This window comes from Camellia sinensis, chromosome 7, assembly GCF_055761805.1.
Source record: "Camellia sinensis isolate YWXY chromosome 7, ASM5576180v1, whole genome shotgun sequence".
Classification (NCBI taxonomy): domain Eukaryota; kingdom Viridiplantae; phylum Streptophyta; class Magnoliopsida; order Ericales; family Theaceae; genus Camellia; species Camellia sinensis.
In genome coordinates, this window is record NC_138967.1 from 198177811 (window position 1) to 198191959 (window position 14149).

At 32.5% G+C, this 14149-nt stretch overlaps 1 protein-coding gene across 2 annotated transcripts; it reads right to left on the bottom strand.

Annotated features, from left to right (window-relative positions):
- Positions 1-3970: 3970 nt before the first annotated feature.
- On the bottom strand, positions 3971-12717 carry LOC114280293 (cyclin-T1-3). Of its 2 annotated transcripts, none has more exons than XM_028222640.2 (7): positions 12552-12717; positions 10902-11246; positions 8856-8937; positions 7662-7796; positions 6625-6800; positions 6387-6535; positions 3971-5406 (listed from the first exon to the last, which is right to left on the bottom strand). In XM_028222640.2, exons 2-7 carry the CDS (start codon positions 11126-11128, stop codon positions 4349-4351), a joined length of 1827 nt encoding a protein of 608 aa, XP_028078441.2. In that variant the 5' UTR covers positions 11129-11246; positions 12552-12717; the 3' UTR covers positions 3971-4348. The 2 variants fall into 2 exon arrangements, with proteins under 2 accessions (XP_028078441.2, XP_028078442.2); XM_028222641.2 differs by having other exon boundaries at positions 6435-6535; positions 12552-12711.
- Between the last annotated feature and the right edge of the window lie 1432 nt (positions 12718-14149).

A 14149-nucleotide genomic window follows, 5' to 3' on the forward strand; every position in this document is an offset into this window, starting at 1 on the left:
CTTAAAAATGTAAATAATATGACTAGGAATGGCAATGGGGGGCAATGGGGTGGATATTAATTCCCCATCTCCATTCTCCTATAATAAATTTTTTCCATTCCCCATTCCCCATTCTCCATGGGTACCACCCTCCCCATTTTTTAATGGGTATGGATTTTCCCCAACCCACTTTAATCCCCATTTTTATTTTTTATATTTAATGTTAACAACCACTTTTTATTTATTTATTTATTTTTTTTTAAGGTTCACAACAAAAACTAAATATACCTTCAATCTTTTTTTTTTCTTTTTTAATATATTTAATGTTAACAAATTTTTTTTTTTTTTTTTTTTTTTTTTTTTTTTTTTTTTTTTTAAGGTTCATAACAAAAGTTAAATACACCTTCAATCTTTTTTAATATATTTAATGTTAACAACCTTCTTTTTTTTCTTTTTTTTTTATAAAGATTTTAGCTAAATATACCTTCAATCTTTTTTTTTTCTTTTTTAATATATTTAATGTTAACAACTTATTTTTTTATTTATTTTTTATTTTTTTAAGGTTCACAACAAAAGCTAAATATACATTCAATATTATTTTATTTTATTTGGTTTAACAACAAAATCAAATACACATTAATTAATTAATTAAAAAGTTTGTTTTATAATAATCAAATATATAATTTTGAGACAATCAAATAAGTTTTAGTAATTGAAAAAAAAATGTGGAAGAACGTGGAAGATTAAAAAAAAATTACAACCATCTCTCTCTCTCACTCTCACTCTCTCCCCTACATGTTATAAGAACTTGATTACAATGTTATAAGAGCCTGTTTGAAGAAATAAAATGTGAAAGAACCTGTTTAAAGAAAGTGTTATAAGACTCATATTAAATTGTATCAGGGCATAAACAAGGAATTGTTTGTTGATCTCTTAGCCACGGACATTTTAGACATTAAACCATATTTCTCTTAGCAAATTTGAACCATTCATTTTAATTTATCCAAAATCTAATTATACCTTTAACAAATCTGAACCACTCATTTTAAGATATCTATGCATTACCACACCCAATCCATCCTCCATCTTCTTCCTTTAGTCCTCCACGAATTTTGTTGTTTGTTACTTTTAAAAAACAAAAAATATTTTTTCAATTAAATTTTTACTAATTTCACAACACTATCACCACTATTCTCACTTTCACTATCACACTACCATCACCATAGCCACTACCATCATCACTGCCGCCATCATCCCACCACTATGTAACAATCTCTACTTTCACCTTCGTTCCACCACCACTACTACCAAATATAAAAAAATATATTTTTAATTTTTTTTATAAAAAATATGTTTCATTGAACAATATTTTCTATCTAAATAAATGAAGCATAACATTGGGAAACAAGCTGATTTCAGTTAAATCTGTTCATAACTAAGAAAAATTCTTTTAATTTAAAAAAAAAATTATTTAGTAAGACTTTGTATCCCTTTTTTGTTTTTCTAGCAAATAAATCTTTGTACTCATCATTTCTAACCAATCACGACTCATGCTTGTTTTGATTCTCTACAATTTCCTTATTTTCAAATACATTCATATATATATATATATATATATGTTGTATAAATTGTGTGATAACATAAAACAAATAGATTCATACTCGTTAATTGAAATTTCAGAACAAGCAAACCATTCTGAAAATTACAATACATAACAAAATAAAATAACATACAAAAGCAAACTGAAACCTACACTAGACAGCGTCCTTAATTTTTTTAAATAAATTTAAAAAATTCTAGATATGCATAAAATTTGACAAGAATAATGTGACAATGTTAATTAATGTGTATTTGATTTTATTGTTGAGCCAAATAAAATAAAATAAGATTGAATGTATATTTAGCTTTGGTTGTGAATCTTAAAAAAAAAAAATAAATAAAAAAAATGGTTGTGAACCTTAAAAAAAAATATAAAAAAAACAAAAGAAAAAAGATTGAATGTATATTTAGCTTTGGTTGTGAATCTTAAAAATTAAAAAAAAAAAAGGTTGTGAACCTTAAAAATAAAAAATAAAAAGATTTGAGGTATATTTAGCTTTGGTTGTGGATCTTAAAAAAAAAAAAAAAAAATTGGTTGTGAACCTGAAAAAATAAATAAATAAATAAATAAAAAAAGATTGAATGTATATTTAGTTTTGGTTGTGAATCTTAAAAAAAAAAAAAAAAAAAAAAAAAAAAAAAAAAAAAAAACATATGGGGAAATTAGTGGGTACCTATCCCCAACCCATCCCCTGTGGATATTCAAAGAATATTACTTACCCTACCCAATAGATAAGAAAAAGAGGAGAAAACCCATGTATTTGGGTTGGGTCTCCATGGATACCCACAGGGTAGGTTATCCATTGCCATCCCTAAATATGACAATTGAATTTTATTGTAGATTAATTGAATTAAAAATCACATTCTAAATCATGAATATTACAAAACAAAATAACAAAAGATACTATAAAAATATGATTTTTATTTTGCGTCTCTATTCTCATCGACCAAACGGAGAAAATGAGGCTACGGAAATGAAGAGAGAGAGGAGGGAAAAGAAAGTGCCATGGGGACAATGGGTTTATAATTTTTTTTATTCTTCATTTTTAGTATTTTTTTTTCCAAATTCCCATTTTTTAAATAAGTTTTCCAAAAAATAATATGATACAGTATAAAGTTTGGATTAATACATTACATTACTTTATGTCAATCCCAAAAGAATAAAATTAGAAATATCATTCTTAATCGCTTACTTAAAATGAAAATAAATAGACACCATAAGATGATATGAGTGCACTTATATTGTAAATTGTAAACAAAAGAACCACTATTTCAAAAGGCACCATAATTGCATTTTCTTTTTCTCTTTTTTTATTTTTATTTTATATCAAAGTGATGTGTAAACAAAAATGTTTTTCAAAATTTTCAGGCTAAACACACGTAGAATTCACTTTTATAACTCAAATGTCTTTTCCCTCCCTTAATGAGAATGCTAGTTATCATATCTAGCGACCTATGAACTGGGTTTCAGACCAATGCTCAGTCCAACCCATATATTTAAGTAATTTCATTTATGACTAAATCAAATAAATGAAGAATGAACTAGGTCCTTGATTCAATCTTACTCATGTTAGAATTTTTACAATAATTGGATGTGTTACCGTAAATTTGAATTTGGTGTTAGTCAAGATTCAAGAATAATTGCCCATTGACATCACAAAAATTTTACTTGATCTATGTACCTACTTTTAAGCCATGCTTGTACTTGAATTTGAATAAGAATTTGTAAAGAAAGGAAAAAAGAAACAAAACATTAGCTTTTATTTTTGTCATTTTTCTTTTCTCATTTCTCATTTCTCTACAAATCCTTACTAAAATTTAATATCCAACATTCGATTCTGTCAATAAAGTGATCAGCAAACACTCACTCTACAAACCCCTCCAGGTGTATGATGCGACTCAATGCCAACATTTCATTTTAAAACAAAAAATCCATAATGGCTTTTATTTACAAGAATGACCTCATATCTCATCATATGCACACAATCTTCTGTCATTGAAGAATTAGGGCTTTCTAATTTCTCAGACACCATCCTGTCAAGGAAAGGGGTGGAAAAAATTGCAGAGAAAGGTGTTTTGTTAACAAATGTTCCCAAGCACAAGAAAATGACAAAAATGAAGAACACTAAATTTCACAGATTTCAAAACATCTTACCCATTTTAAAAACACTTTACAGATGTAAACCAATGCCCAGGAGGCACTGGTTAGTATTTTCCATACAAGAACTAAGAAAATAATGATAATGTGAATCTTCAGCTAACCTTGACATTCCAAATCTCACAATTGTGTTTGTGTCAATCAAAAGAATGACATGAAGTTCTCCAACAGAAACATGATTAGAAATGCATTTTCAGAACAAACTGTGAATATCAGTATGTACAGCACATACAATTGAAAAGAACATCAAAACTGCCTCTATTTAAATCATTAAAGTTCCTCAATAGATTATCATCATCATAATTGTCACCTCATCATCGAATTGTGTTTCACGGTCTAAAATATTTTGAAGAGATTAAAACCAGAGAAAACAACAGCCAACACCACAAATCCACTGAACTTGGATAATCACCATAGTTCCTTTCATACAAATTTCCCAAAGCCAGCTTAGGGAAAGCACAAACCAAACTATCAGCCTGAAAAATTAACTCCATGTTTTGTACTTAAATAATCCTGACCATAGAAATCATTACCTGTTGGCGGCTGAATCAAGAGAGACTTGAACACTCCAGCAAGCTACAAAGACACGCTCCGGCAAGCAGTAACCACCTTCTAGACATGACTTTCCGGTACATGCCTTTTTTGATCCCGTTCTGAGTATCCAATTCTGCCCAACCTGTTTCTATCTTCTGGAAATACATGGTGATTATGGTGGTGGGCCCCAGGAACTACATAATCATGCCGCTGCTGCTTTCCCTCCAGTGGTCTGTCTGGTGGGCTTCCCGCCTTTCTCTTGCGATTGCTCGACTTTGGTGATCGATATCCATGGCCAGCATCATCGAATCCCGCCAGCTCACCTTCTTCCACATTCTCAAAATCTTGTCCATGTGAGGACTGCCCTTTCATTCCTTGATGTGTATTCTCATGATCTGGCAAGTTCGAAGATTTGGACCAGCTTTGCCTCCTCTCCCGCTTGACCTTCTCACTCTCCGCAGCCATTTCAATACCATCTTCCAGTTCCCTCTCGATGAGATCATCCTCGTCCATCACGTCTGTCTTCCGACTTACATCACCACGAGACTTTCTCCGTTTCTCTAGTGCTGCCTTTACCTTGTCTTTGTCAATCTTTTTCATAGCTTCTTGGGGTGACTGGCCAAGTGTACCATCTCTCAGCTCCACATTTCGGACATGGGCTTCTCTTGTTTCACGTCTCCCAGCATTGTTCCTTTCTTGATCTTCTTCACTGTGTCCTTCCAAACCAAACCTAGAATTTTGGACTTCCTCCATGTTTTCCTGGTAATGTGACTGCTCTGATTCATGGTGTTGATTAACAACCTCACCATCACCTTTTTGGTCTGAAACACTCTTTATCTCGGTGCTTCCATAGTCATTGCTTCGATTTTGGATGGTTTTCGAAACCCCACCATGACTATCAGCGTATGAATGATCAGGGACAGACCGAGATGATGCTGGCTTCAAGGCTCCAGGCTTTGAAGTTGTACCTCCACCCTGAGAATTACTATTATTTGTTGCATGTTCATCATTGTCATAAGGATCTTTTGAAGGGGCTCGATAACTAACCGCAGCACCAGAACTTCCTTCTACTTCACTTGCCTGAGAAGCCGGTAATCTGTTTTGTTCATACAGTTCTAGCATTTGATTGCTAACCTCTGTACAGAATGAACAATTAGAGTAAGATGTCACATCCAATCTCCAATCAATCATATGAACAAGCCATAAAAATCATATAGCACTCCAATTGCAGTTAAAATTCCATGGATAAGTAGCATTGTACCATTACTGTGTTACCACAGGGTATACAGGAATTTAGAAAACAGTAATTTAAAATAAAAAGGATCAATTATATAAGAAATAAATAAATGTAAAAATCAACAAAGAATTTGCATAAAATTGTCAAACATACATTTAAAAAACAAAAGAGCTCGAGCCTTTATCTTAAAGATATATTATGAAAGATTTCTTTTTCTATACAGAAAATAATAATGGACCCTAAATAAAGAGCTCAAATAAACTTTTCCGCTCAAAGTTACACAAACCATTCAATTAAAAAGAGTTAATAGTTTAGTGTTAAATTGCATAATGTTTCCTAAAATTGACATAAGCAAGAAACAAAAATCTAATGAAACTATATTGAAAAAAAAAAATAAAAAATAAAAAGGTCCAAAAATAAACACTGAAAAAAAACAATAAATTTAATTATTGAGAAACTTGAGAGAGAATGTTTATGCTTTATACATATAGTACCATAAAATTGATGCTTGATACATATAGTTATGTAGAGATAGAGAGAGTAATGAAGGATGACGAACTATGGAAACTTTTCAAAATAAATAAAAGTAAAATTAAGTGATATATAAATACATATTTCATCTCAACTGACAAACATCACCACCAGTTAAGAAGAAAATATGATAATCTTATTTCTTAGACCCAAAAAGGAAATACAAAAGAAGTGAATACATAACATTAAAAGAAGAAAAAAAGGAGACGCTGTCTGTTCAGCGTCCACATGGTGGTGATTTAGGCCATATATGTATGTATGACGAGACTTTATCCAACTAAACAAGGAAGAATAGTGGGGAACTATAGGTGTGCAATATTGCTTTTCAAAGGCAAGCAAGCAACCAACCCTCCAATTGGCGCGGGGTGACATCAAACTCCTGCCACCACTTCTCACCGTCGGATGGGAGCTTTACTTTGAGAAACTTGGCAGCAAGGAAAATGGCACCTGCTGCAATGTGGTGGGGCATAAATTGCAAGCAAAGAGATGTCCGCAGCCTGCATGCCGCTTTCCCAGGTCAAAAAGAGACAAGGAAGAATGACCATGGATGGGCATTATATAAAAAGAACAAGGAAGTTGTCATTACCCATCATTGACAAAATTCCATGCAACTTGAGCAAGGGCATTTTGAGCAACCTTGAATTTCTTTATTGCCTCAACAAGGGGCTTATATGGATGATGCACATTAAGATCAAAACCTAGAGTTGCAAGTACAATCCTCTCTCCCAATAAAATTAGTTCTTTTTGTTGTTCATATGCCTCCTGCATGATGGATGTCAACATGTTAAATAAGTAAATAACTATGAAGTCTAAACAATTAATACTTTAAAAGATCACCAAATTTACTTAAAAATTAAAAAAGGGGCTAATTTCACTTTTATCCCCTAAACAAGTGCCATTTTTTCTATTTCATGCTTAACCTATCAACTTCATCTATTTAGCCCCACCTAGAGCTTTTATTTTAGTGAATATTGTCAGATTGGAGACCGCCCATCCAAACCAGTAACAGTGGAAGTCTTACCTAATGGGCAAAAGGGGAATTTTACAATTTGTACAACATAAATCATACAATTAAACACTGAACTTCTTACTCACGCCAGTCACACTATATTAGACAAATTATACCTTCAACCAAACATCCTTCGTCTTCTTCACCCAAATAGTGAGTAAAAAAGTGTTTCACTATATGGTTTAAGTTGTTCAAATTTTGAAATGACATTTTACCCATCAAAATAGGCTTTTTACTAATTTGGACAATCGTCTCCAATTGAACAGCATTAGCTGAAATCAGACACTTTAAGGACTAAATAGATAAAATTGATAGTTTAGGGATGAAATAGAAGGAAAAAAATGGCAATAATTTAGGGGATAAAAGTGATATTAACCCTTAAAAATAAGGTAAAGGAAAGATACATATGGCAATCATGTTATATTCTACTAGCAACTTAGCAAGTGCCATTAACCTTTGTTGTGCTATACGCATTATAAGAAGAGGGTACAGAAGATGGGCCTATAAAATATGGATCGTGACAAAACATGCAAGCTCAAGTGGAGAATATGTGAATAAGAGACAAATAAAAAATTAGAATAAGTAGAACAAGCACTCAACACAACAAACTGTACCTTTTGCTTGATCCTTTGTACTGCAGCAGGATCCTTTTTATGAATAATTTCATAAGAAACAAGTATAACATCCTTTAATGGGCGAGGAGTTTCTTCCACCTTCCCCGCAAGAAACATACATACTGTTGCGATAGTCTGCAAGAAATTTTTGGAGAAGTTAGGTGCCAGGATTAAACATCTGCCAAAAGCCATACATGAATTCAATGTCTTTCCTTCATCATTATGCCCATTTTGTTATTGGTGTGAGCATTGAAAAGGAACAGCAACATATAATGCAAGTAAATGCCGTTCACATTATATTTACTAAATGCCAATGTTCCCAGTGATATCTTGCCCATGTCATAGTTGGAACTAAGAAAAATCACATACCACTTAGTTAAGATTCCCAATTAGACACAAAAGGAATAGGCAGTTAAGTTCTACAAAGGGAGTGGCATTTGATGGAATTTTAATTCAGGGATAGTGGCAACTGCATCGAAACTCTAATATAAGTTATTTTGCTCACAGGGCAAAAGGTGTCAAAGAAATCAATGTCTTCTCTTTTATTAAAGCCTTTGACTACAAGTCTAGCTTTGTTCAAGAAGTCAGTTTTGAGCCATCTACTTCTTAACCTAGAAATGAAGATGATCTTGAGACTCAACCAAGGTGGAGCAGAAGAGGTGCAGTTGTAAAAGACTATGGCCCTGACTATTACATCTACAATGTCACGGTGACACTACATCCTTAGATGGGGCCTTATTATATTCGTATGCAGACCTTTGGAGAGAAGCCATGAATAATGGAATTGACTCTAATTTTCAATAAAACTTGGAAGTTAGTGTACTTACGAACAGGTTGTGAAAATATAAGGAGTAAATGTGTATTTTGGAGAAAATTAAAGCCTGAGGCACAATTAGTTCAAACAGCCTTCACCAGCATTAACTGTCAGGAATATTTTATTCATGTTCTATCTACCCTGTAAATGCCCTTCACATATTGTTTTACTAAATGCCAATATTCCTAGCAATATATTATTAAAGTCATTGTTGCAACTAAATAAATAAAAAAAATCTTATTAAAAGGAAAAAAATCAACCACTTAGCTAACATACCTAATTAGTAACCAAAGGAATAAATCAAATACCACCTTGCTAAAATACCTAATCAGTACGCAAAATAAGAGGTAGTTATATGCTACAAAGGATAGATAACTCACCCTCCTGTCATTCTTTGCATGTGACTGACGAAGGAAAAAACGATGACAGAAAATTATTGCAGTGGCTATTGTTACCTGAGGCCTGCATTTGAAAACATTCACTATCACATATGTTCAGAAAAAAATAAAAAACTTCAGCTGCATTAGTGGCATACAAAGTTACGAGACAAAAAGCAATACACAGGCTTTAAATGAGAGAACTAAGATGATGATTAACATCATTGCCTTATGTGCCATAGACATAAACCTATTAAAAACTAGACGTGGTACACAAAAAAAACTTCACCTCAAGTTTGGGACATAATCACTTATCTACTATGATGTTTCTAAAATGCCAGACCTTCATATTGTTAGGTTCTCTACCTTAAAGGTCATGATTTAGTTTCATTTATAATCGAATGCAGGGGTAAGGTATAAAAAATGTTCACTATTTGTTATCTCCTAGTTTTAATCTTCATTATCTCAAATAATTCTACAAAATCAATGGAGATCAAATCGATAGAATTGTAAAGAGCTTTTGAATTATATCTAATATTGTGTGATGTGATCCTTATCTTGAAGGTGTGCTTACATGAGTCTTTTCTTTCCATTTTTTCCATTTTTTTTTGGTCTACTAAACAACCCCCCCCCCCCCCCCCCAAAAAACAACCCACCCACAACGCAATCACCTGTTGCCCATATACTCCAAAAGCATATATAAGTTTAAACCCATTTGCCAACTCTTAAACATCTTATATTACAAGCCAAACCCCCTTCCTCCCCTCAAGCATTTATCGATAGGCTCAAAACTACAAAATAAGGTAAAAGCACTGTCTCAAGTACTGTTCATAGACCTAATCCTTAAGAACAGCACTTTAACAACCTTTCCATTCCCAAAACCTTACCAATTTGTCGAACATAGAAACTCAACCTAACAAGCCTCAATCCCAACCACTCAAAGTCAGTAACAAAGATCCATTTTATCCAATTGGCTTCATCCAAAGTAATATCCTCGATTGAGTTTACATCACTTCAACTCATGTAATTCTTAACCTTCACCTTGCCCTTTTGGCACCTTCTATGTGGATCATAATACTTCTCTTTCACAGATGTACTTATCCAAAATAAATAAAACACTCCTCAATATGAACGCAATTATATAATCAATGTTGCTCATGTCCGAACCACCCAATCATCTCTCTTATTTTATCTTCAATACAAGCCACTTCTAACATGAATGTATTCATTTATCACCCACATAAAAGCCAACCTCTATAATCTCACCAACCCTTCAGCCTGAATACTGAATAAAATCAATCTTATAAAGCCTCTTTCCATGCAGCTCTACATCAAATTTGGGGGAGAACTTATACTTGTCCTACAACCCACCACCAACCCCAAATTACTCCTTTATATTTCACAGCACCAGAATAGTCCATGAATCATCCTTCCATATCTAGTTGACAAAACAATATGCTAGCCTTTGTCACGTTCTTTAAACACTAAAACTATCTTTTACCATCAATTGCAGACATAAATCTAAAGTAACCATCCCTAAATGACACCCTTTCAATGCATTCACTTCCCAACATCATTGTATCAGTGGTTATAGATTATTATTTATAACTAACATATTTCAAAGGCCCAGTATACCCAAGGAACATACAGAAGAAGATGATAAACTTGATGACAAACTTTAAAGCTACTACTGACAGCTCAATCAAATTGCTTGACTATGGAATTTGGCTATCAGTGAATTTGAAAGACTTTGTTTACTAAAAATTTCCTTGCTAATAATAAAGGTGATGTTATTGGAAACCATGTCGATGCAATTGGAAATTTCTAAGCATTTATCATACAAGTAACTTGTTTCGTGCAATTATCAAGGTTAGTTCATTTACTCATTTAAACTAAACAAGTACAAACCAAAATAGAATTACAACCACCATATATCTACAGGTATGTATGTAATTTTAAGCAAGCAGTCAAAATCAGCAATTGCTTATAACCAAAGAAAAGAAGAGGGTAAACAAACTCATTATTCAAATTGCTAGCACAAGGACTTACACTTTAAGCCTCATGCCCAAATCTTGTAAGAATGTACAGTATGATTTGCGTAGGTAAGTCTCTTTCTTCAAATCAATGCCATCTCCTCTAGATGGGGAATTTTCTTCTATTTCCTTCCTAAAGAAATACCAACGGCCACCATCATCTGGCTTCTCCTGAGAAAATTTGTAGGGCCCACCTTCAGGCATTCCATGATGTGAAGGATCACCAGACAACAAACTAGCCATGTGTATCTCTTTCCGCCAAATGTATCTCTGATTTATATGAAAGCTCTGATTTTTTTTTCTTAAATGGGACACCTCACCAAATAATTGTTCTCCTTACCATCATCCAGTAGCATACTGTCTGCAGATTAACATAGTAAGTCAGGAAATTAGGTTCTCAGCAAATGAAATAGCTTGCAGAAGTTTCTAAAGTGAGCATAAAGATGCATAGAAAGAATAACTATCAAAACAAAACCATCCTAAACTCAAATATTACTGACAGTCACGTAAATTTCTTATTGGATGTATAACCGCACATTACACACTGGGCTTAATGCTAATGTTTTATCTTTTCACGAGGCTTAGCCCAAACCTGGAACTCTGATTTCCATAATTAAAATAACAATTTACAAAATGGGGGCTATGATACACACAATATGCAACATAGACCAATCACACTTGGGAGGCATTAAACAGGAAGGCAATTATAAAGTGTTGAATAATGTCAAAACCTCTTAAATTACTTTCATAGCAAAGGATGCATTATGAAAAAACACCTCCCACATTACCGCAAGTCCATCTTAAAGACTATTCCTTTTACATACCAGTTAGACTTCATATTTTCTAGTCTAGAGATGTTTATTGGCAAACAAAATTTCATTCATAGCACAAATGCAATTTCATTCTACACCACTTGCATTCATAACATAAATTCATTTAGTACCACAAAAATGAACAATGCAAAGGAAGTAAAAATATTAACATAATAAGCACACGAAGCCCTGCTCTCAAAATAAGGCCCCGTTCGGGGACTTGGGTTTGTAGCCAAAAAGACCAAAAGCCAGTATAAATTATCACATCACTCTCTCTACTTTTTACACATCTTTTTCCTAAAAAGACAAAAAAAATCAACTAAAATGGCCAATTCCCAAATGGGGCCTAAATAAACAAATAAAGATCCACTTCTGTTGGGTTTCCCTTTTTATACAAATACTGCTCCGTCTGGTTCAATATCAAACAATTTACTATGCTAAAGAGTTGTGACTATAAAATTTGTACAGGAAAATTAATTATTTGCCTCCTAGTTCTGGACATTTGGGTGATCCATTCATATCATCGAAGAGTTGATGGGAAGACCAAAAAGAACAGAGCAGAACAGAAATTAAACCCTAATTGAACACTGAAAATCGTGGAAGCGACCTGACCTAGGTTTCACAAATTGTACGCATATAATTATGGTTACGGCTAATTCTCACATAAACAACCTTTTCATTAGACCCTAAGCTTCCAATCTCTCAATTAGAAGAGATATAGGCATACTGAAGATAGAGATGCTGTAACAGAACGATTAAACAGAGAATCTGAGTCATTGTCGATACAGTACATATCAAAATATACACAAATACATAGAGAGAGAGAGAGAGAGAGAGAGAGAGAGAAGATCGACCTGGTGAGGGAAAATTGATCGCTTGGGAATTTTGCTGGAATCCCAAACTCAGAACCTCCTCTCTATTTGGGCTTCGAAGCAGTATCGAGGAATGAACTGTCCTTCCAACCCTAGCTAGCGCTATAATTGACAAATGTTTGTGTGTATTGTGTTTGTGTGTATGTGTGCCCAGTATGTAAAGGCAATAAAAGTAATCCGGTTCACCATTATAAGTCCACGGTCAAACCGGTTTCCGGTTCACACCAATCTTTTACTTGTTGGACAATTTATTTTTATTTTTATTTTTATTTTTATTTTTATTTTAGTTAAATTATATATACACCTTTTAAAATTTACTCATTAAAATACAATTTGTCTTTTGTGATTTAAAAAATCACAAATCGTCACTTGTGAGAAATTTTTATTTAACCAAATTAATTGAAAAAATAAAATTTTAACTGCTCTCTTATACAATAATAAAATTACATGAGTTGTTAATTGAAATAAATTTATAACATTATTAAAAACTATCAATTGCCTTAATGATTTATTAATAAAATTGATTATTTGTTATGAAATTATAAACTTCAAAGACGAGATGTAATTTCTATAATCACATAAGGCAAATCGTATTTTAAGTAAATCTCAACGGGTATATTTGTAATTTATCCTTTATTTTTGTAAATTATATTTTCCTTTATTTTTAAATTTAAAAAAATGGTTAACTTTCTTAAACCCGACAAATATGCTTTTTTTACTAATTTTTTAGATTTTACATGTTGGAAAGAATTATAGAATAGTTTTTTTTTAATCGTCACTTACATAGTTTCTAGGGATAATTTTTTTTTTTTACTCATCCAAAACTTGACAACATATGATACTAATAAAGCCACATAATTTCTTTGGACTTTCGATTTACTTAATTTTAAATTTTGTAAAAATTATTTGCATGCCCCACTCAATATCAAAAATAACCTCCACATTCACAACCCCTACCTCTAACCCTAACTAGGGTCCGACAAAATACTATTCAATTTACTAAAATCGCATCAATCCGTATCAATTCACACTATTTTGTCCACTAACCACAGTTTTAATTTTAAAATTTATAATCCGTCTTCAAAACCGTTCTACGTCGCTATAGTTAATATATATATATTTTTTAACCTATAATAAAATATTAAAATAAAAATGAGAGTGAAATAAATTTAAAATTTATTACAAATTAATAGTCATATATATAAAAAATATTATGTAAAATTAGTTTCTGTTATATATAAAAATAATATTATGTAAATTAATATTATATATTATGCAAAAATTTGATAACTGGTTAGAATATCTTTCAATTCGCTCCAAACCGTTCAAACCGCAATTTGTCAATCTGCTTACCCATCATTTAATTTATAATTTTACTCTCAAACCACCTGAACCACACCACGCACACCCCTAACCCTACCCATACCACCAACCACCGCTACTAAATCTGGTCATCACCCCCCAACCCATCCCTACATTCCATCACCCACTCCTCAACCCTTGTGGATAATGAAATCGTAATAGATAAACAGAGAAGTTACGAGGCAATAGAGAGTCACAAGTATAGAGATGTGATAAAT

Coding starts and splice junctions, on each gene's coding strand:
- LOC114280293 (XM_028222640.2), bottom strand. CDS start 11,128: ATGGCTAGTTTGTTGTCTGGTGATCCTTCACATCATGGAATGCCTGAA. Junction 7,797..8,855: donor ATGCAAAGAATGACAGGAGG/GTGAGTTATCTA, acceptor AATTTCTTGCAG/ACTATCGCAACAGTATGTAT. Junction 5,407..6,386: donor CACCCCGCGCCAATTGGAGG/GTTGGTTGCTTG, acceptor CATTCTGTACAG/AGGTTAGCAATCAAATGCTA.